The sequence below is a fragment of the Delphinus delphis genome, chromosome 6 (genome assembly GCF_949987515.2).
Source record: "Delphinus delphis chromosome 6, mDelDel1.2, whole genome shotgun sequence".
NCBI classification, from domain to species: domain Eukaryota; kingdom Metazoa; phylum Chordata; class Mammalia; order Artiodactyla; family Delphinidae; genus Delphinus; species Delphinus delphis.
Window position 1 is genome coordinate 70198221 of NC_082688.1, and position 24452 is coordinate 70222672.

General features: G+C 41.4%; 1 protein-coding gene and 1 long non-coding RNA gene across 2 annotated transcripts in view; one reads left to right on the forward strand and one right to left on the reverse strand.

Moving 5' to 3' along the window:
• LOC132427404 (uncharacterized) overlaps positions 1 to 24452 on the reverse strand; it is a 47297-nt gene that overhangs the window by 18317 nt on the left and 4528 nt on the right. The window lies entirely within an intron of this gene.
• LOC132426677 (interferon alpha-1-like) lies at positions 1680 to 2225 on the forward strand. The gene has a single exon (XM_060013474.1). It carries the CDS (start codon positions 1680 to 1682, stop codon positions 2223 to 2225), a length of 546 nt encoding a protein of 181 aa, XP_059869457.1.

Here is a 24452-nt window from a genome sequence, read left to right on the forward strand (position 1 = left end):
AGTATCAAATTTTTATTTAACTGGAAAAAAGATTAGCAAGTGAGCAATAAAATGGACATTACCACAGTCCTAGCATAAATTTCAGCAACTCCTTGGAAAACAAATTAGTTTTAGGTCTCAAGAACTTTAAAAAAGGTGATGTCTTTTGATTTCGTAATTATACTTTGTCAAATCGGGTACAATTTTATACCCAACGACATTCTCCCAACATGATTGGTAATTATGAAATTTTGAAATATTCTTCATCTAAAAAAAGTAAAATGTTAAACAAGGCTACATCCATAGACTAGAACATTATACAGTCATTGTAGATGTTCTATTTGAGTAATATTTTTAAGTTTATTTATTTATTTATTTTTGGCTGCATTGGGTCTTCGTTGCTATGCACAGGCTTTCTCTAGTTGCGGCGAGCGGTGGCTACTTTTCGTTGTGGTGTGGTGGCTTCTCTTGTTGTGGAGCACGGGCTCTAGGCGCACGGGCTTCAGTAGTTGTGGCACACAGGCTCAGTAGTTGTGGTGCACAGGCTTAGTTGTTCTGCAGCATGTGGGATCTTCCTGGACCAGGGCTTGAACTTGTGTCCCCTGAATTGGCAGGCGGATTCTTTTTTTTTTTTTAAGTTGTCTTTTATCTAAATCTGTCTTTTTTTAAAAAAATAAATTTATTTATTTATTTTTGGCTGCATTGAGTCTTTGTTGCTGCGTGTGGGCTTTCTCTAGTTGCGGCGAGCGGGGGCTACTCTTTGTTGCGGTGCCCGAGCTTCTCATTGCAGTGGTTTCTCTTGTTGCGGAGTATGGGTTCTAGGCGCACGGGGTTCAGTAGTTGTGGTTCATGGGCTCCAGACCACAGGCTCAGTAGTTGTGGCACACAGGCTTAGCTGCTCCGCGGCATGTGGGATATTCTCAGACCAGGGCTCGAACCCGTGTCCCTGCATTGGCAGGCAGATTCTTAACCACTGCGCCACCGGAGAAGTCCCTGAGTAATTTTTAATGGCATGAGAAAATGTTTATAATATAGAGCTTAATTTAGAAAATCAGTAAGCTTCTTCAAATATATCTTTTGACTAAAAAAAAGTTACTCTGCAAACTTAGTTATAAAGTTAAATTAGTTGTCAGTAACTTTTTATTTTTTCTTTTTGGCCACACTGCGTAGCATGTGGGATCTTAGTTCCCCGACCAGGGATCAAACCCGTGCCCCCTGCAGTGGAAGCGTGGATTCTTAACCACTGGACCACCAGGGAAGTCCCTAGTTCTCAACTTTTAAATATAATGTTTAGCTCAAATTTTTTTCATTCTTAACCCTGCATTGAATAAAACCAGTAAAATTTTCACTTTCTTTTTCTATGTATGCAGATATTCATGGAGTATATAAATACTCAGTACCTATGTGTTTTCAAACTTTCATGGGGGGGCAATTAGGAAAAAGCTATCTAAGAAGGCTCTGTGGGCAGGGGAAGAGGAGGCAATAATGGAAAAAATAATGGTTGAGAAATGTTGCCATAACCCATTTGGAGAGTGCAAAGTGAAAATCAAAAACAGAAGTAGAAATTAACGTTTAGAAAATGGAAACGAATGGGTTCCCATTTAAGACCCAGGCCTGAAGGAAGGTCTTCAGAGAACCTAGAGAGCAAGGTTCACAGAGTCCCCACCTCTGCCAGGCCGGCAGCATCTGCAGGATCCCCGATGGCCCCAACCTTGTCCTTACTCCTGGCCCTGGTGCTGCTCAGCTGCAACTCCAACTGCTCTCTGGGCTGCGACCTGCCTCAGACCCACAGCCTGGCTAACACGAGGGCCCTGATGCTCCTGCAACAGATGAGGAGAATCTCCCCCTTCTCCTGCCTGAAGGACAGAAATGACTTTGGATTCCCCCAGGAGGCGTTTGGAGGCAACCAGTTCCAGAAGGCTCAAGCCATCGCTGTCGTCCATGAGATGATCCAGCAGACCTTCCAGCTCTTCAGCACAGAGGGCTCGGCTGCCGCTTGGGATGAGACCCTCCTGGACAAGTTCTGCACTGCACTTTATCAGCAGCTCACTGACCTGCAAGCCTGTCTGATGCAGGAGGCGGGGCTGGGAGGGACTCCCCTGCTGAAGGAGGACTCCATCCTGGCTGTGAGGAAATACTTCCACAGAATCACTGTCTATCTGCAAGAGAAGAAGTACAGCCCTTGTGCCTGGGAGATTGTCAGAGCAGAAGTCATGAGATCCTTCTCTTCATCAACAAACTTGTAAGAAAGATTCAGAAGGAAGGAACGACACACACCTGGTTCAACACAGAAATGATTCTCACTAACGAGACCACACTTCCACCTGTGCTGCCATGTCAAAGACTCATTTCTGCTCTCATCATGCCCTGAATTAAATTAATTTGTCAAATGTTTTCAGGAATATTAAGCAACATGATGTTCTACTCTACAGGCACTTGTTCCTCACAGATGCCCATGCTGATCTATCTATTTAAATATTTATTTATTTAACTATTTATAAAGATTACAATTATTTTTGTTCATACAATATTATGTGCACATTTACACTGTAGTTTCAGAGAAAAAATACATTCTTTGTATTTAGTCAATTTATTATTTTCTTTGTTCATTAAATTCTTTCTATAGAAAACTTCTGGTATTAGTTTCATCTTTAAAAAAGAAAACCAAGGCTGAATGTGCAATCTGATTAAACAATTGATGGTACAATTCATTTACCCATCAGTATTATATTCAAGTTAGAAGTAAAATAGACTTCCCCTAAGCCAGGTTGTATCCCTCCAGATATAGAGGTAAACACAACAAATACAGCTCATGCTCTCTTGTATCTTTGATTTTTGTAGGGAAAATAACCTAAAGACAGTATAAATAATATTTATTATATTTAAAATTAATACTAATTAATGTTAGAAATTAATATCAGTTAGATTTACTGCTATAATGAGAAGGTAAAAAATTGACTTCTCTCTGCAGAAGGTACATCAGTCCATGTGAGGATATAAACACAAAAGTTGTACATATTCTCTGTAGTTGGCTGGTAGACATCTAACTACAAATGTCTGTTGGATATTTGAGTTTGCAATTTACAAGCAATTCCATTAATTGGAAGGCATAGGAACAGAAGAGGTCAAATGAGAAGAGAGTATAGAATGAGAAAAGGACTTAAATTGAGTCCTATGGGGCTTCCCTGGTGGTGCAGTAGTTAAGAATCTGTCTGCCAATGCAGGGGACACAGGTTCAAGCCCTGGTCCGGGAAGATCCCACATGCTGCAGAGCAACTAAGCCCATGCGCCACAACTACTGAGCCTGCACTCTAGAGCCCATGAGCCACAACTACTGAAGCCTGCATGCCTAGAGTCCGTGCTCTGCAATGAGAAGCCACAGCAGTGAGAAGCCTGCGCACCGCAACAAAGAGTAGCCCCCCCTCGCCGCAACTAGAGAAAAGCCTGCGCGCAGCAACAAAGACCCAATGCAGCCTAAATAAATAAATTTTTAAAAAGAAATAAAATGAGTCCTATGACTTCCAACCTTAAAAGGGAGGGAACACCACAAAGGAAGCAGAGGTGGAGTGGCCATATGATAACAGAGGAGAGAGGACGGTGATAAGACCATGTTTACAAACTGAGACTGCTTAGAAGACTCAATGCGTTTGTAAAAAGTATGGATGGAAGTTGTCCCTTACATTGGAAAATAGGTGGCACTGGCGACCTTAGTGAGAGCCTGTTTGGTAGAATTAATCAGCAGAAACCATCATGGAGAAGGTGGAAGGATGAATAAGAGAAGGGAATGACAGTTTGTATAGAAAATTGGTTTGAGAGGTTTTCCTTAGGAAGTGGAGGAGAGAAATAGGGTGGGACCTAGAATGGAAGTGGTTTATTTTTTCTTGGCGTGGTTTTCCCTTTTTTGAAATATTTTTGTCTCTGAAGAGACTCCATGGATTTGATGTATTGACAACTCACATCAACATGTTTAATATTTGATATACTATAAATCATGACATATTTAATTACTTACAATGATTTACCATCAGTTTGATTAATAGGATGTTGAATGTCACTAAGCTGCTCTGTAGATTGAAATCATCCACTACATGGGAAACAGATGGCACTGACCTTAGTGAGAGCTGATTTGATGGGATTAATCAGCAGAACCCATACTGGAGTAGGTGGAGGGTAACAAGAGAAGAGAAGAACTCCCATTGTCATTGTTTCACCTGGGGAGTCACTTTACTTCTTTCACTCTCATCATAGTCAGAGTTGCATTTGTTTTCCTTTTGCCTCAGTGCATCCAATGCAATGACAGCTTTCTATGAAAGGTGAATGGAGAAAGAAAATCAAAAATGTGTAACGAAAATTATGGAAAATAATGGTATGGCCCCTTTATGTTTCTATTTTTACTTCTCTATTTTGGTTTCTGTTTCAAGATGAAACATAAAATAATTCAGAAGCAGAAAAACAACCATTGCCCAGAATAATACTAAATGAGAAAGAATTTATACAATTATAAAGACTCAAATCAGGAAAGCAAAGAAGTCTAATTTTACCTAGCATCATATGCCATACATCTTCACTGCTTGGCATCTTCACTGTGAGATGGAGAGTAATGAACCAAGAGGCTCAGTAGAAATGTACTAAATAATCTAATGATGCCTATTAATTGCTTTAATATAAGGTTCTTTTGGGAGGTCAGCAGAAGCTTCTGAAGAGAGGTCTAATGGAAAATCTGAAAATATTATTTGTTACTATTTATACCTTTTGTAATTATTATGTACTCTGTGCTAATGATGATACAATAGTGAACAAGACGTAGACCTTTCTCCCATGGTGGTTACTTATTGAGTAGGTCTAAGGAATGATTTTCAAGAAGACCAATCCAGAAGGATAAGGCAGCGTGGCTGACGTATAAAACAAAGAGGGCAAAAACAGAGACCAGGTCATAATTAAAATGCCATTCTTAGAAAGAACATTATTTACATTAAGTTTGACTTTAACAAAAAGACTTTCCTCATTTGAAAGAACTGAATCCACTTTTTGAAACATCTGAAATTTTGACAGTCACAGCCGAGGGGCACAGGCTCACTAAAAGACTGAGACCTAATCATAGGATTATAGAACACTTCCCCTCCCCATACCTACCATCACATCAACAGGATCCCTGTATAACAGGGGATTACAACAGAAAAGAACTGCACGTGTATGATTTTATATAAGAATTCTCTAGGGAAACCACATGACAACAGGGGAGAAAAAAAATCATCGACAAAAGAGGAAGTTTTCGCTTCTGACTTCTACAGCTATGGCAAACGGGAAACACATCCCAACTCCTAGCAAGATAAATATAAAACCTCATTCTAAAGGCCAGATTACATCAGTTACTTTTACCTAGTACATCACGTCCAACTTTCAATTGAAATTTACAAGTCTTACCAAAAGCTGAATAACACAGTTTGAAGAGAAGGAGCAAGCATCAGACCTAGACTCAGATATAGTAGATTTTGGAATTATCAGGACAGGAATTTAAAGTGACAGTGATTAATATGCTAAGGTGTCTAATGTATTCATGGAGTAGTTATCTACTTTATCTCAGTCATACTATGTATGGTGTTTAAAATAGTTTTGTTCATATGATACCATGTTCACATTCATAATATACTCAAATGTAACAAAGTATATTCAACTTCATCTTTTCTCAAATTACTTTCTTCTTTAGTTGATGAAATTCTTCCCCAGAAGACATCTTGGATTTGTTTATTCTTAAAAAAGAAATAGCTTAAATATGCAACCAATATTGAAAAACTATGATGAATTCACCTAGCTCATTCATTTTTTCCAGTCAGTTATGTTTTAAAACTTCATATTTCTATGTCAGATTATGTGATCGTTCTGAGAATACAAAGTTGAATACAAAAGTTGAAAAAATAAAAAGCCTCTTCCTTTGGAGCTTTCAGTTTGGAAAAGAAAGAGATGAAAAAATAGTAATCATAATCAATGAATTTCAATTATGTCTCATGTTACAACGATAAGTAGAGGACAAGGGATTCTCTCACCAGAAACAGAAGGGAGGGATGTCAAGAAGGGGAAAAACAGATGTAGTCTATAAAGTGCCCAAGAAACATCTAAAAGCAGACTTCCCATTGATAGATGAACATGTGGATCTGGAAACTACAACAATGTACATCCTGGATATATTAATTTGCAACTGTTTGTTGCCTATTTGGAAATCAGGACATGGTAACAGATGTCCTTCCTTAGGAGTAGACGGGTAGAATGAGAAGATGACCTAAGCTTCTGAAAACCTTCAACTTTTATGACTGAGACAGAGAAGAAAAGCCTGGAAAGGGCACAGAGATGGAGCAGTCAGTGCACTTAGGAGTCAACCAGGGAAGAACGATCTTCAGAAAGCATTGAAGAAGAAGTCCCTCTTCTTAGGAGCAAAGCTATTATGTGATATCTTCACTCTTATCCTGACCAATTCTGTTAGGGTAGCTGAATTGAGGAAAGATGTCAGGTCAGCCTCCTACCTAACCAGTCAGCCCAGAAGGCTCTGTGTCTTTCAACTGAGCAAATCCTGGTATCTTTCACCTGGGCTATCTCAGTATCTTTCAAATGGGGAGGGGGGCACTTTATTCCCAGTGTCTTTCAAACAGGCTCTGAAGTTTCTTTCAGTTGGGGGCACTCCCCCCGAGGATCCTTCAATTGAGGGGCAGGTATCTGGTATATACTGCCAAATAAAACTCAGGATCATCAACCAAGAATTGGGAGATTCAAGAACCAGGAGACACTCACCCAGATGCATCTGGACTCTCCAGGAAGGTGGATGGGCACAAGAGGCGCTACTGGTACCAATGCTCCATAGCCTCATAGAGTTGAGGTGAAGGAAAGAAGTCTGTTCTGGGTCCCTTCCTTGTTCGCCAAAGCTGTCCACTGAAAATAACACACAGCACGAGGGCTGTGACTTCAGCTTTTCTTGAGGGGCAGGGATGTGGTGAGCGTGCCCTCAGGCAGGGAGTCCAGGTTAGGAAGGGGACTCTGTCACTCCAGAGGGTGTGACTAGATGTGATCTCTCCCTTGTGAGTGAGGTGTTGCTGAGAAAATACAATTCTCTTGGAATTAGGACCTCCACACCCATATTCTCCTGAAAAGAACCAGTATTCCTGGGGATGCTGGACCAGCCTGTGGAGGACTATAGGTCTCCAGTAAGAAAATGGCAGAAAGAAAGGGCAAGGTCTATAATAGTCCTGACCTTGTGGTCCCCCTGCAGCATAACCACATAGACATGAAGGAACATGTTCTAGAAGGAAAGGAAACATGGGAGAAGCTCATGGACTCATAGTAATCAGCCTGTGCTGTGAATCAGGCAGTAAATAAAACCCATCTTTTGGAGCTCTGAGCACATTGCTGAGTTGAGGGCATGCACTTAGTTTCACTGTGGTCCAGGTGAAGTGCTGAACTTCTGGACTTCTGGTCTCTCTGCTGATGGCACTGGTGATGCTCTGCTCTGTTCCCCCACATTTTACCCATTAGTGAATGTCATCTTAATTTCTTCCTCCAGTCATTTCCCATATTCATGTAAGTTGGTAGCATAAGATAGGTTTTTGTTACCTTGAATCCACAGAGCCATTAGCTCTGTGTTTTCCACAGAGGACTCCCTGAAATGTTTGTAATTCAATCACTATCTGGTGCAGGGGCCATAACTCTCAAGGGTCTTGTCTATCACGCATCTCATAAATTTATGGTGAGAAATAATGGAGCAATCTACATGAATCACCGGGGATAATTAAATGTGTTTATTTTATAATTATTAGAATTATTAATTTTATTGATCACTAGGATCTCAGAAGTAATTGCTAGTTGATAATTTCATTTTATTTGTTGTATAAAATAATCAGAATATTTGTTATTTGGCCAACTCATCTCCACATTGGAAGTGGATGATAAATTACTGAAAACATAGAGAATTTGTAACAGCGAGGTTTGAGACAAGTGAACATTAGTGTGTTAGAAGTAAAGTATAGGGCTTTCCAGAAAATAAGTGATGGTTCAATACATGTGATTTGCACAGGTGTCTATGGTGTGGATAGGGAGGTGGAGTTTGGAATCTGACATATTAGGTTTTGAAACCTGGATTTGCCATTTACTTATTAGATTGTTTTATTTATATAAACCCTTAGCAGGTGGCTCTTTGGAAATGAGAATATTAACAAGTCAGTTTCAACTATGTTGGAAGGATTAAATGAGTCCCTCAGAAAAAGCAAAGGAATTTGTAGCTGGTATCATCATCATTTTTGATAAAGACTAAAGTCCGTGGAATCTGTCTGGTAGGTCCTTGGTGATCTTGTTCACAGTAGCATTGTAACACTTAATTAGTAATCAATTCAGGATGAATGTGCCATAGTAAATGAAGGCAGCAACAAGGAATGTGTTCTTTATCCTCAAATAAATGTTGGGAATGAAAAATATTCTAATGACCACAATACCTGCCATAACCACAATACCTTGGGATCTTATCACCAGACTGAATGTTTGTATGTACCCAAAATTCATACATGGAAACTCTAACCCTCAATGTGATGGTATTAGGAAGTGGGGGTGTTTGGGAGGTCATTAGGGTTAGATGAAGTTAGGAGGCTGGAGCCCTCATGAATGGAATTAATGCCTTCATGAGACTCACAAGACAGCTTGCTTCCTCTCTCTGCTCTCCAACATGTGAGGATACAAAGAGAAGCTGGCAGTGTGCAACCCAGAAGAGGACTCTCATCAGAACTCAACCTTGCTGGCATGCTGATCTCAGACTTCCAGGCTCTGGAACTGTGAAAATAAATTTCTGCCCTTTATAAGCCACCCAGTCTCTGGTACCTTGTTAGAACAGCCTGAACTAAGACACACAGCATCATTCAGTTAGCTCCTAGAATACACTAGCTGAGGTTGTGCCTAAATAGTTCAAGTTTAAATCATACATGACCGAGAGAAATTGTCACGTACAGTTATTCTCAATCCCTTTCTTGAAAAGAAGAACTGATATCTGTGCTCACAGGTTAAAAATCATAGAAGGTTAATCAAAGAGAGACAGGAACCATGGCCCATCTAAAAGATATGAGTATTAATGCGAGAAAGGAAATGGCAAGAAGTAGACTGAGGCTACAAGAAAGAGTACACTGGTGTTTGGTTCCTTCCAAGGCATAATCCCAAATAAGTTTGTAAAATTATTCTTATTCTAGTTTTTGAAAATATTTTGGAGGCCACTTAACCAACTGTTCTCTAACTATGTCTTGGTGTAAATATTTGCAGCAACCATTCCTTTAATCAGTAAACAGTCAGAAAAAGGGGCAATGAAATTTGCCAATTTGCTGAACTTCATTTACCAGTGAAAGTCAGTGATGCTCAATACCTTGAGAGTCAAAATATTTTTCATAATCTGTTTTCCTTTCAACTTTTTAGAAATAAATTTATTTATTTATTTATTTGTTATTTATTTTTGGCTGCATTGGGTCTTTGGTGGCTTCTCTTGTTGTGGAGCACAGGTTCTAGGAGCGCAGGCTTCAGTAGTTGTGGCATGTGGGCTCAGTAGTTGTGGCTTGCAGGCTCTAGAGCACAGGCTCAGTAGTTGTGGTGCATGGACTTAGTTACTCCATGGCATGTGGGATCTTCCCAGACCAGGGCTTGAACCCGTGTCCCCTGCATTGGCAGGCGGATTCTTAACCACAGCACCACCAGGGAAGTTCTCAACTTGTTTTTTTTAATTAATTTTTATTGGAGTATAGTTGCTTTACAATGTTTTGTTAGTTTCTGCTGTACAGCAAAGGGAATCATTTATATGTATACATTATATCCCCTCTTTTTTAGATTTCCTTCCCATTAAGGTCACCACAGAGCATTGAGTAGAGTTTCCTGTGCTATACAGTAGGTTCTCATTAGTTATCTATTTTACACATAGTAGTGCGTATATGTCAATCTCAATCTCCCAATTTACCCCTTCCCCTTCCTCCCTGGGTATCCATAAGTTTGTGTCTCTATTTCAGCTTTGCAAATAAGTTCATCTGTACCATTTTTCTAGATCCCACGTATAAGCAATATTATACGATATTTTTCTCCTGACTTACTTCACTCGGTATGACAGTCTCTAGATCTATCCACGCCTCTGCAAATGGCACTATTTTGTTCCTTTTTATGGCTGAGTAAATATTCCATTGTATATGTGTACCACATCTTCTTTACCCATTCCTCTGTTGATGGACATTTAGGTTGCTTCCATGTCCTGGTTATTGTAAATAGTGATGCAATGAACATTGGGATGCATGTATCTTTTGGAATAATGGTTTTCTCTGGGTATATGCCTAGGAGTGGGATTGCTGGGTCATATGTATGGTAGTTATATTTTTAGTTTTTTATGGAACCTCCATACTGTTCTCCATAGTGGCTGTACCAATTTACATTCCTACCAACAGTGTAGGAGGGTTCCCTTTTCTCCATATCCTCTCCAGCATTTATTGTTTGTAGATGTTTTGATGATGGCCATTGTGACCAGTGTGATGTGATACCTCATTGTAGTTTTGATTTGCATTTCTCCAATAATTAATGATGTTGAGCATCTTTTCATGTGTTTGTTGGGCATCTGTATGTGTTTTTTGGAGAAATGTCTATTTAGATCTTCCTCCCACTTTTTGATTGGGTTGTTTTGTTTTTGATACACTGAGCTGCATGAGCTGTTTGTATATTTTGGAGATTAATCCCTTGTTGGTTGCTTTGTTTGCAAATATTTTCTCCCACTCTGAGGGGTTTTTGTTTTGTTTATGTTTTCCTTTGCTATGCAAAAGCTTTTAAGTTTACTTAGATCCCATTTGCTTATTTTTGTTTTAATTTTCATTACTCTAGGAGGTGGATCAAAAAAGATCTTGTTGCGATTTATGTTGAAGAGTATTCTGCCTATGTTTTCCTCAGAGTTCTACAGTGTCTGGCCTTACATTTAGGTCTTTGATCAATTTTGAGTTTACTTTTGTGTATGGTGTTGGGGAATATGGTTCTTCTTTTCCAATTTGTATTCCTTTTATTTCTTTTTCTTCTCTGATTGCTGTGGCTAGGACTTCTAAAACTATGTGGAATAACAGTGGCAAGAGTGGATATCCTTGCCTTGTTCCTGATCTGAAAGGAAATGCTTTCAGTTTTTCACCATTGAGAATGATGTTTGCTGTGGGTTTGTCATATATGGACTTTATTATGTTGAGGTAGGTTCCCTCTATGCCCACTTTCTGGAGAGTTTTTATCATAAATGGGTGTTGAATTTTGCCAAAAGCTTTTTCTCCATCTCTTTAGATGATCATATGGTTTTTATTCTTTAATTTGTTAATATGGTATATCACATTGATTGATTTGTGTATATTGAAGAACCTTTTTGCATCCCTGGGATAAATCCCACTTGATCATGGTGTATGAACCTTTAAATTTGTTGTTGGATTCTGTTTGCTAGTATTTTGTTGAGGATTTTTGTGTCTATGTTCATCAGTGATATTGGCCTGTAATTTTCTTTTTTTGTGATATCTTTGTCTGGTTTTGGTATCAAGGTGATAATGGCCTCATAGAATGAGCTTGGGAGTGTTCCTTCCTCTGTGATTTTTTGGGAGAGTTTGAGAAGGATAGGTGTTAGCTCTTCTCTAAATGTTTGATAGAATTCACCTGTGAAGCCATCTGGTCTTAGACTTTTGTTTGTTGGAAGATTTTGTTTGTTTGTTTGTTTGTTTGTTTGGCTGCATTGGGTCTTTGTTGCTGTGCGTGGGCTTTCTCTAGTCGCGGCAAGTGGGGGCTCCTCTGCCTTGAGGTACGTGGGCTTCTCATTGCAGTGGTTTCTCCTGTTACAGAGCACAGGCTCTAGGCACGCAGGCTTCAGTAGTTGCAGCATGCAGGCTGTAGAGTACGCAGGCTTCAGTAGTTGCAGCACACGAGCTCTAGGGTGTGCGGTCTTCAGCAGTCATGGCGCACGGGCTCAGTAGTTGTGGCGCACCAGCTTAGTTGTTCCACAGCATGTGGAATCTGCCAGGACCAGGGATTAAACTCATGTCCTCTGCATTGGCAGGCTGATCCTTAACCACTGTGCCACCAGGGAAGTTCCTGTTGAAAGATTTTTAATCACAGTTTCAATTTCATTACTTGTGATTGGTCTGTTCACATTTTCTATTTCTTCCTGGTTCAGTCTTAGAAGGTTATACCTTTCTAAGAATTTATCCATTTCTTCCAGGTTGTCCATATTATTGGCATATAGCTGTTTGTAGTATTCTCTTATGATCCTTTGTCTTCCTGCAGTGTCAGTTGCAACTTCTTTTTCATTTCTAATTTTACTGATTTGAGTCCTCTCCCTTTTTTTCTTGATGAATCTGGCTAAAGGTTTATCAATTTTGTTTATCTTCTCTAAGAACCAGCTTTTAGTTTCATTGATCTTTGCTATTGTTTCCTTCATTTCTATTTCATTTATTTCTGTTCTGATCTTTCCTTCTACTAGCTTTGGGTTTTGTTTGTTCTTCTTTCTCTAGTTGCTTTAGGTGTAAGGTTAGGTTGTTTATGTGAGATATTTCTTATTTCTTGATGTGGGACTGTATTGCTATAAACTTCCCTCTTAGAACTGCTTTTGCTTCATCCCATTGGTTTTGGGTCATCATGTTTTCATTATCATTTGTTTCTAGGTATTTTTTGATTTCCTCTTTGATTTCTTCAGTGATCCATTGGTTATTTAGTAGTGTATTGTTTAGCCTCCATGTGTTCGTGTTTTTTACTGCTTTTTTCCTGTAACTGATTTTTCTTTCTTTTTTTAAATACATCTTTATTGGAGTATAATTGCTTCACAATACCATGTTAGTTTCTGTTGCACAACAAAGCATTTCAGCCATATGCATACACATGTCCACATATCCCCTCCCTCTTGAGCCTCCCTCCCATCCTCCCTATCCCACCCCTCTAGGTCATAGCAAAGCACCAAGCCAATCTCCCTGTGCTATGCTGCTGTTTCCCACCAGCCAACTATTTTATATTCAGTAGTGTATATATGTTGATGCTACTCTCACTTCGCCCCAGCTTCACCCTCCCACCCTGTGTCATCAAGTCCATGCTCTATGTCTACCTCTTTATTCCTGCCCTGCAACTAGGTTCATCAGTACCATTTTTTTTTTTTTAGATTCCATATATATGCGTTAGCATACAGTATTTGTTTTTCTCTTTCTGACTTACTTCACTCTGTATGACAGACTCTAGGTCCATCCACCTCACTACAAATAACTCAATTTCATTTCTTTTTATGGCTGAGTAATATTCCATTGTATATATGTGCCACATCTTCTTTATCCATTCATCTGTCGATGGACATTTAGGTTGGTTCCATGTCCTGGCTAGTGTAAACAGTGCTGCAATGAACATTGTGGTGCATGTCTCTTTTTGAATTATGGTTTTCTCAGGGTATATGCCCAGTAGTGGGATTGCTGGCTCATATGGTAGTTCTATTTTTAGTTTTTTTAGGAACCTACATACTGTTTTCCACAGTGGTTGTATCAATTTACATTCCCACCAGCAGTGTAGGAGGGTTCCCCCTGTAATTTATTTCTAATCTCATAGCATTGTGGTCAGAAAAGATGCTTGATATGATTTCAATTTTCTTAAATTTACCAAGGCTTGATTTATGACCCAAGATGTGGTCTATCCTGGAGAATGGTCCATGAGCACTTGAGAAGAAAGTGTATTCTGCTGCTTTCAGATGGAATGTCCAATAAAAATTAATTCTATCTGGTCTAATGTGTTACTTAAGGCTTGTGTTTCCTTACTAATTTTCTGTCTGGATGATCTTTCCATTGGTGAAGTGGGGTGTTAAAGTCCCCCACCATTATTGTGTTACTGTCAACTTCCCCTTTTTTGGCTGTTAGCATTTGCCTTATGTATTGAGGTGCTCCTATGTTGGGTGCATAAATACTTATAATTGTTATATCTTCTTCTTGGATTGATCCATTGATCATTATGTAGTGTCCTTCCTTGTCTCTTGTAAAAGTCTTTATTTTAAAGTCTATTTTATCTGATATGAGTATTGCTACTCCAGCTTTCTTTTGATTTCCATTAGCATGGAATATCTTCTGCTCTGTGGCAGAGATTACCACCATTCTTTCTTCCAGGTCACTTATCTGTTCTTCTGCCTCAATTATTCTGCTATTGATTCCTTCTAGTGTATTTTTCATTTTGGTAATTGTCTTGTTCATCTCTGTTTGTATGTTATTTAGTTCTTCTACGTCTTTGTTAAACTTTTCTTTTATGTTCTTGATCCGTGCCTCCATTCTGTTTCAGAGATTTTGGATCATCTTTACTATCATGACTCTGAATTCTTTTTCAGATAGATTGCTTATCTCTTCTTCATTTAGTTGTTCTTGTTTTTATCTTGCTCCTTCATCTGCAACATATTTCTTTGTCGCCTCATTCTGTCAAACTTACTGTGTTGTGGTCCCCTTTCCACAGGTTGCAGGACTGCAGTTCCTCTTGCTTCTGGAGTCTGCCCCCTGGTGGGTGAGTTTGGTCCAGAGGCTTGTGCTGTTATCCCCTTGATGGGGGTTTGATTGGTGTTGTGGTGATCAGATCCTACCCTAGATATGGAGCAGGCCTCCTCTTTGCTTTGTGGTTGTCACTGCCTTGTCAGGGGTGAGGTCTGCTCCCTAGTTGTTGTAGTAGAGGTCCCCAGATCTGTTTCTTAGCTGTGATTCTGATCTGTGGTATGAGGTAGGTGGGACTGGAGTACTCCCACTTGGAGGGAAGCCACTGAGTTTTCCTCCTTTGGAGCTGTTTACCTGTGAATGTGCTCTGTTGTGTCCCCTTTTGCCTGTTGTGCGGGCTCACAAAGTATATTGTTGTTGGCACCGCTCTCGGTCCCGCCTTAACCGTGAGTATGCCAGAACTTGGCCCTGGTGACTCTTAGGCATTGGTTTCACCTGCCCACTGGAGCAGGTCCACTGAGGTTAGGTCCCAGTACTATAGTGGTCATGCACCTGGACCCGCTGTGGGAGCTATGGAGGCAGCTTGAACTCTGGTCTGCCCCTACCCCCAATGTGTACATGCCCACAGAGCCCACAGCTGCTAACTCCAGACCCATCCCAGCTGCAGGAGCACTTGTCCTTTCAGCTGTTTTGCAGGTGCGGAATTTAGGAAGCTGGTAGTGGAAGTGTAACTCTGCAGTTCACACAGCCACGAGGAGAGATTTCAGCTCTTCTTCATTAGTCACATAGCCCTGGGGCTCAGCTGTGGTTTCAGTCCCTCCTCTGGGCTAATTTCCTAGTGAGAGGAGCTATCTATGCCCTCCTGGGACAGCAGGGTGGGTCCCGGCACCCACTGGCAGATTTCCGAGTAGTGAGAGGTTTCTGCGTGCTCCCGGGATGGCGGGACAGATCCTGGCACCTGCTGATGAATTTCCTAGTGGGGGGAGTTATCTGCACCCTCCCAGGGCAGTGGAGCAGGTCCCAGCACCCACTGACAGATTTTCTAGTAGGGAGAGCTATCCATGCCCTCCTGGGACAGCAGGGTGGGTTCCAGCACCCACTGATGGATTTCCCAGTTGTGGAAGCTTTCTACACCTTGCTGGGACAGTGGGGCAGGTCCGGGCGCCCACTGACAGCTCTCCTAGCAGGGAAAGCTATCTGTCCCCTCCCAGGACAGTTAGGTGGGTTCTGGCACCCACTGATAGATTTCCCAGTCACGAAAACTATCCGTGCCCTTCCAGGACAGCAGGCAGGTCCTGGGCCCACTGGCAGAATTCCCAGTGGCTGGATCTGTCTGTCAGTGGGGACAGGTTCTGTGGCCCGCTGGCAAAATTCCCAGTAGGGGAATCTGTCTGCACCATTCTGGGTCAGTGGAGCGGGCCCTGCGACCCACTGGCAGAATTTCTAGTTTGGGGAACTGTCTGCGCCCTTCCAGGTCAGCAGGGGCAGGGCCTGGAAGAGGCAGCCAGTGCCAGCCTCTGCAGCCCAAGATGGTGGCAGAAATTCGCTCCCATTCCCAGAGCTCCTGTAGGTAGAGTCCTGTTGCCTGGGAGTGCTCACAGGGAAAGGAGATTTTATGGTGGTCCTGCCCCTCTCCTCATGCCTCTCCCAATAATGGTGCCTTGCCTCTCTGGAGGGCCCAGGCTTCTTCCTAATACACCCTCAGTTGCCACAGCCTGAACTGTTCAGGCTGTTTCCGCACCTAATCCTGGTCCTCTCCCTGAGACTGAGCTTTGTAGTGTGAGCTTCAGCACCCGACTCCCACCCTCACCAACAGAGGAGTATCTCAGGTTGGGGAGCACAGGGTGGCGGTGCCGACTCTCTGTGCAGGTTACTCTCTGTTTTGCCTTCCACAAACCAGTTGCTGCTCTACCCTTTTTAGGCTCCAAAACTCCCCCCTCCATCCAGTCTAGTTTCTCTGCTGATGAGGAGCCTTCCCAAGGTTCAGGAATCTTTCCTCCTTCACAGCTCCCTCCCCGGGGCGCAGGCCCCATCCTGATTCTTTCTTTTTCTTTTTCCTCTTGTCCTACCCGGTCTTTTCAGATATCTGAGGTCTTCTGTCAGCGCTCAGTAGCTGTTTTGTGTGAATTGTTCCACTTGTAGATGTATTTTTAATGTTCCTGTGGAGGACGTTGAACTCTGCTTCCTACTCCTCCACCATCTTGATCCCCCTCTCAACTTGTTGTAAAGAAAATTAACCTACTTGATTCTAGGACCTAACTTATCTTCATCTATTTTCCTGTTATTCTTTAATAGGCCAGTAAGAAGACATTATCACATTTACATTTAATACACTCAGGGAAAAATATTCTTAAGGCAGTTGGCAATTTACCTCTTTTACTAGTAAACCCACATACACTTTAATCCAAAAGTGGGTGTGTAGGGACTTCCCTGGTGGCACAGTGGTTAAGAGTCCGTCTGACAATGCAGGGGACACATGTTCAATCCCTGGTCTGGAAAGATCCCAGATGCCATGGAGCAACCAAGCCCATGAGCCACAACTACTAAGCCTGTGCTGTAGAGCCTGTGAGCCACAACTACTGAGCCCGCATGCCACAACTACTGAAGCCTGCACACCTAGAGCCCATGCTCTGCAACAAGAGAAGCCACCACAATGAGAAGCCCACATATCACAACTAAGAGTAGCCCCCGCTCGCCGCAACTAGAGAAAGCCCGCACGCAGCAGCAAAGACCCAACACAGCCAAAAGTAAATAAATACATTTACAAAAACCCAAAAAACAAAAGTGGATGTGTAATATGTACTATGCATATTAATAAAGAAAGGATATCCTGATGAATGCAGACTCATTAACATTTAAACGTTAAAAAAAGTTTATACTTTGTAATATATTGAACTGAAGATCTGTTTCTTAGTACAATATATTTCTGAATATGATTAAAATTAATATAAATGTTCAACCATATAAAGATTTAATCTATATGTAACTGTCACAGGTATCAAAGAAAAAATCTCTCTTAATTTGTTGTGTGAGTTTACTATTACATGACGCTAATATTAAATCCTGTCCCCCAATTATGTGTAAGTTCTTACAGATAAGATTAGGTAAATTCCATTTCTCCTAAGCCAAATAGTTGTATTTTTTAATCATTTGGAAGTTAATTCATTTAAAAAGTTATCAAAGTCTATTTACATTTTTCATTAAGCAGATTTTTAACACTGTCAACACTGACAACCATGCTGCATAAAATACATCTGCCTGAGAAGAGAGATGTACGTTTGGTGCATCTCCCTTTCCACTTCCATTCTCACATTTGGAACTTATATCTTAATAAAAGAAAGTATCTCTTACTCATCCCAAGCCTCCCCATCGTTCACTGCCCCGGGGTGAAAAAACTCTGTGACACCACACAGAGGGATAATTTCAGGAGGTTTAGCTTTTGGGAGAGATTCCCTTGATGCAAAGCAGAGAAGGCCTTAGTACAATAAGATGCTTATGCTTTATCAGTTACTTCCTCTCTCTGCTGTATCAACATCTTCCTTTTCAAAGACTAGTTTTGTTTTTTTTTGCGGTACGCGGGCCTCTCACTGTTGTGGCCTCTCCCGTTGCGGAGCACAGGCTCCGGACGCACAGGCTCAGCGGCCATGGCTCACGGGCCCAGCCACTCCGCGGCATGTGGGATCTTCCTGGACCGGGTCACAAACCCGTGTCCCCTGCATCGGCAGGCAGACTTTCAACCACTGCGCCACCAGGGAAGCCCAAAGGCTAGTTTTGATCAACATTAAATGTGCTTAATTTTCATCTTCTTCATCCTAAACATGACCACCTGTAAGTATTATCTTGCTTCTGTCATTCTGTTCATACACAAAAGTTCTCTGCAATATTTGCCTCTACTTCTTCACATGCACCTCCTTCCTCCGATTGCCATAATTTGGCTTCAACCTCCCTGTTCTCTTAAAACTGCTCAGCCAAAGTTTATAATAAACTATCAATACATGTTACTGAGATCAGAGATCGCTGTCAGGCAGCCTCAGCTGACATCTCAGAAGCATCGGACACTTGTTACCACGCCCTCCATCTTAAGGTCTGATGCTCATCCGGTCTCCATGTCACCACCACCCTCTGCTTTTCTGCCCCTCCTCCTCTCCTTCCTTTGTTGACTGCTCCCTCTCATCTTAGGGAATTGGTGTTCCTCAAAATTCTGTGCTAGTCCCACACTTCATCCTCTCTGCACATACACTCTCAACCTCCCAAATAGTTCCAAATGTCCTCTCTATGATTGTGACCTCCATATGCATGTCTTTCCCTAGGGTCACATCTCCAAACAAATGTCATTAGCTCCAAACCCTTATATCTACCTGCTTCCCTAGACTATCTCTCCACAACATGTCCAAAATTGACCATGATGCAATTATCTGGCAAACTCCTGCAGACCCCTGGGATGCCAGCTTACCAACTGCTCTTGCAGAAGCTTTCCCTGATCCATGCAAGCCCACATGCTCCCAAGAACCTGTACTTTCCCTGTCACAGCATTAGCATTGCTTTAATTGAATGCCTAGTTACCCATATCCCCACCAGACTGCAAGCTCTGTGACAGCAGGCAACGCATCTACTCTTTTCATTGTACCTGGCACCCACCACAGTACCAACAAATGGAAGACATATTCACTACTTATTTGTTGAAGTTTAAATTCCATGATTCTACAATATATTTCACTTTAGTTTCTCGAGCCTGCAAATGCTGAAGCTGAATTAAACAAACCATTAGACATGCTTTCTCTGAGAAAGCATAAGTTAAAGAGAAAAGCTCCAGCTGATATAACCTGCAAATTACAGGCTGAGAATTTGAACAGACTGAATGATAGCAGCCTTTTGTATTAATATAACAAATAGTAACCTGTATAGTCCACCCTTGGCCCAGCCAAGAGAAGCTCTGACTACAGGTCCCTTAACACTGTCAGGGGTCTGCATCTTGAGGCCCCCAAATGCAAACTGTAGTTGAGGGATTGCCTGTGGAACTGTAAAGGAGCAGAGCCCACCTTTCCACCCTTAGAGCAGTACCTGGTACATTAAGGAGAGAAACCCTACAGCACCTGAAGCTCTTTGGAGACAACCAGCATCTAAGAAAGTTTTCTGACCAAAAAATACTATTCACTGCTCTGTGAATAGTATAAATGAGATAAACAGTCCTTTTCCTCATCTTGATTTTGTTTCAGACCACCTTTGATGTTAATGTTTAAGAAACAGATTAGGGCTTCCCTGGTGGCACAGTGGTTGAGAGTCCGCCTGCCGATGCAGGGGACATGGGTTCGTGCCCCAGTCCGGGAAGATCCCACGTGCTGCGGAGTGACTGGGCCCGTGAGCCATGGCCGCTGAGCCTGTGCGTCTGGAGCCTGTGCTCTGCAACAGGAGAGGCCACAACAGTGAGAAGCCCGCGTACCACAAAAAAAAAAAAGAAAGAAAGAAACAGATTAAATTATACTTTAAAAACAAACAAATAGAGAGAGGACCTTCAAGATGGCAGAGGAGTAAGATCACCTTCCTCCCCACGAATATATCAAAAAATACATCTACATGTGGAACAACTCCTACAGAACACCAACTGAACGCTGGCAGAAGACCTCAGACTTCCCAAAAGGCAAGAAACTCCCCATGTACCTGGGTAGGGCAAAAGAAAAATGTAAAAACAGAGAAAAAAGAATAAGGACAGCACCTGCACCTCTGGGAGGGAGCTGTGGAGGAGGAAAAGTTTCCACACACTAGGAAGTCGCTTCACTGGCGGAGCCGGGGGGCGCGGGTGGGCAGAGGGGAAGCTTTGGAGCCACAGAGGACAGCGCAGCAACAGGGGTGCAGAGGGCAAAGTGGAGAGATTCCCGCACAAAGGATTGGTGCTGACCAGCACTCACCAGCCTGAGAGGCTTGTCTGCACAACCGCCGGGGCAGGTGGGGGCTGGGAGCTGAGGCTCAGGGTACGGAGATGGGATCCCAGGGAGAGGACTGGGGTTGGCTGCGTGAACACAGACTGAAGGGGGCTAGTGTGCCACAGCTAGCCAGGAGGGAGTCCGGGAAAAAGTCTGGATCTGCCTAAGAGTCAAGAGACAACTGTTTCAGGGTGCGTGAGGACAGGGGATTCAGCACACTGCCTAAACAAGCTCCAGAGATGGGCATGAGCTGCGGCTATCAGCGTGGACACCAGAGACGGGCATGAAATGCTAATGCTGCTGCTGCAGCCACCAAGAAACCTGTGTGCAAGCACAGGTCACTATCCACACCTCCCCTCCCGGGAGCCTGTGTAGCCCGCCACTGCCAGGGTCCTGGGATCCAGGGACAACTTCCCCAGGAGGAGACATGGTGCACCTCAGGCTGTTGCAACGTCACACTGGCCTCTGCCGCTACAGGTTTGCCCCACATTCCGTACCTCTCCCTCCCCCTGGCCTGAGTGAGCCAGAGCCCCCAAATCAGCTGTTCCTTTAACCCCCTCCTGTCCGGGTAAAGAACAGATGCCAGAGGGCAACCTACACACAGAGGTGGGGCCAAATCCAAAGCTGAACCCCAGGAGCTGTGCGAACAAAGGGAAAGGGAAATTTTTTCCCAGCAGCCTCAGGAGCAGTGGATTAAATCTACACAATCAACTTGATGTACCCTGCATCTGTGGAATACCTGAATAAACAACAAATCACCCCAAAACTGAGGTGGTAGACTTTGGGAGCAACTGTAGAAATGGGGTTTCCTTTCTGTGTCTAATTTGTTTCTACTTTAATGTTTATCTTAGTTTAGTATTTACAGCTTATTATCATTGGTAGATTTGCTTATTGATTTAGTTGTGCTCTTCCTTTTTTTAATATATATATATATTTTTTTTCCTTTTTCTCTTTTTGTGAATGTGTATACTTCTTTGTGTGATTTTGTCTGTATACATTTGCTTTTAACATTTGTCCTAGGGTTCTGTCTGTCAATTATTTTTTAGCATAGTTTTTAGCGCTTATTATCATTGGTGGATTTGTTTATTGGTTTAGTTGCTCTCTTCTTTTATTTTATTACTTTTTAAAATTTGTTTATTTTAATAACTTTATTTATTTTATTATTTTTTCTTTCTTTCTTTCTTTTTCTTTTCTCCCTTTTCTTCTGAGCAGTGGCTGACAGGGTCTTGGCGCTCTGGCCGGGTGTCAGGCCTGAGTCTCTGAGGTGGGAGAGCCGAATTCAGGACATTGGACCACTAGAGACCTCCTGGCCACATGTAATATCAGTCAGCGAGAGCTCTCCGAGAGATCTCCGTCTCAACGCTAAGACCCAGCTCCATTCAATGACCAGCAAGCTCCAGTGAAGGACACCCCATGCTAAACAACTAGCAAGACAGGAACACAACCACACCCATTAGCAGAGAGGCTGCCTAAAATCATAATAAGTTCACAGATACCCAAAACACACCACCGGATGCAGTCCTGCCTACAAGAAACACGAGATCCAACCTCATGCACCAGAACACAGGCACTAGTCCCCTCCACCAGGAAGCCTACACAACATACTGAACCAACCTCACCCACTGGGGGCAGACCCCCAAAACAACTGGAACTACAAACCTGCAGCCTGTGAAAAGGAGACCCCAAACACAGTAAGTTAAGCAAAATGAGAAGACAGAGAAATACACAGCAGATGAAGGAGAAAGGTAAAAATCCACCAGATCAAACAAATGAAGAGGAAATAGGCAGTCTACCTGAAAAAGAATTCAGATAATGATAGTAAAGATGATCCAAAATCTTGGAAATAGAATGGAGAAAACACAAGAAACGTTTAATAAGAGCTAGAAGAACTAAAGAGCAAACAAACAATGATGAACAACACAATAAATGAAATTTAAAATTTTCTACAAGGACTCAATAGCAGAATAACTGAGACAGAAGAACGGATAAGTGACCTGGAAGACAAAATAATGGAAATAACTACCGCAGAGCAGAATAAAGAAAAAAGAATGAAAAGAATTGAGGACAGTCTCAGAGACTGCTGGGACAACATTAAATGCACCAACATTAGAATTATAGGGGTCCCAGAAGAAGAAGAGTAAAAGAAAGGGACTGAGAAAATATTTGAAAAGATTATAGTTGAAAACTTCCCTAATAGGAGAAAGAAAATAGTCAATCAGGCCCAGGAGGCACAGAGAGTCCCATACAGGATAAATCCAAGGAGAAACACACCAAGACACATATTAATCAAACTATCAAAAATTAAATATTAAAGAAAAAATATTAAAAGCAGCAAAGGAAAAGCAACAAATAACATATAAGGGAATCCCCATAAGGTTAACAGCTGATCTTTCAGAAACTCTGCAAGCCAGAAGGGTGTGGCAGGACATATTTAAAGTGATGAAAAGGAAAAACCTACAACGAAGATTACTCTACCCAGCAAGGATCTACCCAGCAAGGAGAGAATTCAGCACCACCAAACCAGCTTTGCAACAAATGCTAAAGGAACTTCTTTAGGCAGGAAACACAGAGAAGGAAAAGACCACAATAACAAACCAAAAACAATTTTAAAAATGGTAGTAAGAACATACATATCGATAATTACCTTAAATGTAAATGGATTAAATGCTCCAACCAAAACACATAGACAGGCTGAATGGATATAAGAACAAGACCCATATATATGCTGTCTACAAGAGACCCACTTCAGACCTAGGGACACATACAGACTGAAAGTGAGGGGATGGAAAAAGATATTCCATGTAAATGGAAATCAAAAGAAAGCTGGAGTAGCAATTCTCATATCAGACAAAACAGACTTTAGTTTAAAAAAAGACTATTAGAAGAGACAAAGAAGGACACTACATAATGATCAAGGGATCGATTCAAGAAGATATAACAATTGTAAATATTAATGCACCCAACATAGGAGCACCTCAATACATAAGGCAAATGCTAACAGCCATAAAAGGGGAAATCAACAGTAACACAATCATAGTAGGAGACTTTAACACCCCACTTTCACCAATGGACAGATCATCCAAAATGAAAGTAAATAAGGAAACAGAAGCTTTAAATGACACATTAAACAAGATGAACTTAGTTGATATTTACAGGACATTGCAACCCAGAAAAACAGAATACACTTTCTTCTCAATTGCTCATGGAACATTCTCCAGGATAGGTCATATCTTTGGTCACAAATCAAGCCTTGGTAAATTTTAAAAAATTGAAATCACATCAAGTATCTTTTCCGACCACAACAGCATAAGACTAGATATCAATTACAGGAAAAAAAACTGTAAAATATACAAACACAAGGAGGCTAAACAATACACTACTAAATAACCAAGAGATCACTGAAGAAATCAAAGAGGAAATCAAAAAATACCTAGAAACAAATGACAATGAAAACATGATGACCCAAAACCAATGGGATGCAGCAAAAGCAGTTCAAAAAGGGAAATTACAGCAATACAATCCTACCTCAAGGAACAAGAAAAATCTCAAATAAACAACCTAACCTTACACCTAAAGCAATTAGAGAAGGAAGAGCAAAAAAAACCCCCAAAGTTAGCAGAAGGAAAGAAATCACAAAGATCAGTTCAGAAATAAATGAAAGAGAAATGAAGAAAATAATAGCAAAGGTAAATAAAACTAAAAGCTGGTTCTTTGAGAAGATAAACAAAATTGATAAACCATTAGCCAGACTCATCAAGAAAAAAAAGGGAAAAGACTCAAATCAATAGAATTAGAAATGAAAAAGGAGACGTAACAACTGACACTGCAGAAATACAAAAGATCATGATTGATTACTACAAGCAACTATATGCCCAAAAAATGGACAACCTGGAAGAAATGGACAAATTCTTAGAAAAGCACAACCTTCCGAGACTGAACCAGGAAAAAATAGAAAATATGAACAGACCAATCACAAGCACTGAAATTGAAACTGTGATTTAAAATCTTCCAACAAACAAAAGCCCAGTACCAGAGAGTTTCACAGGCGAATTCTATCAAACATTTAGAGAAGAGCTAACACCTATCCTTCTCAAACTCTTCCAAA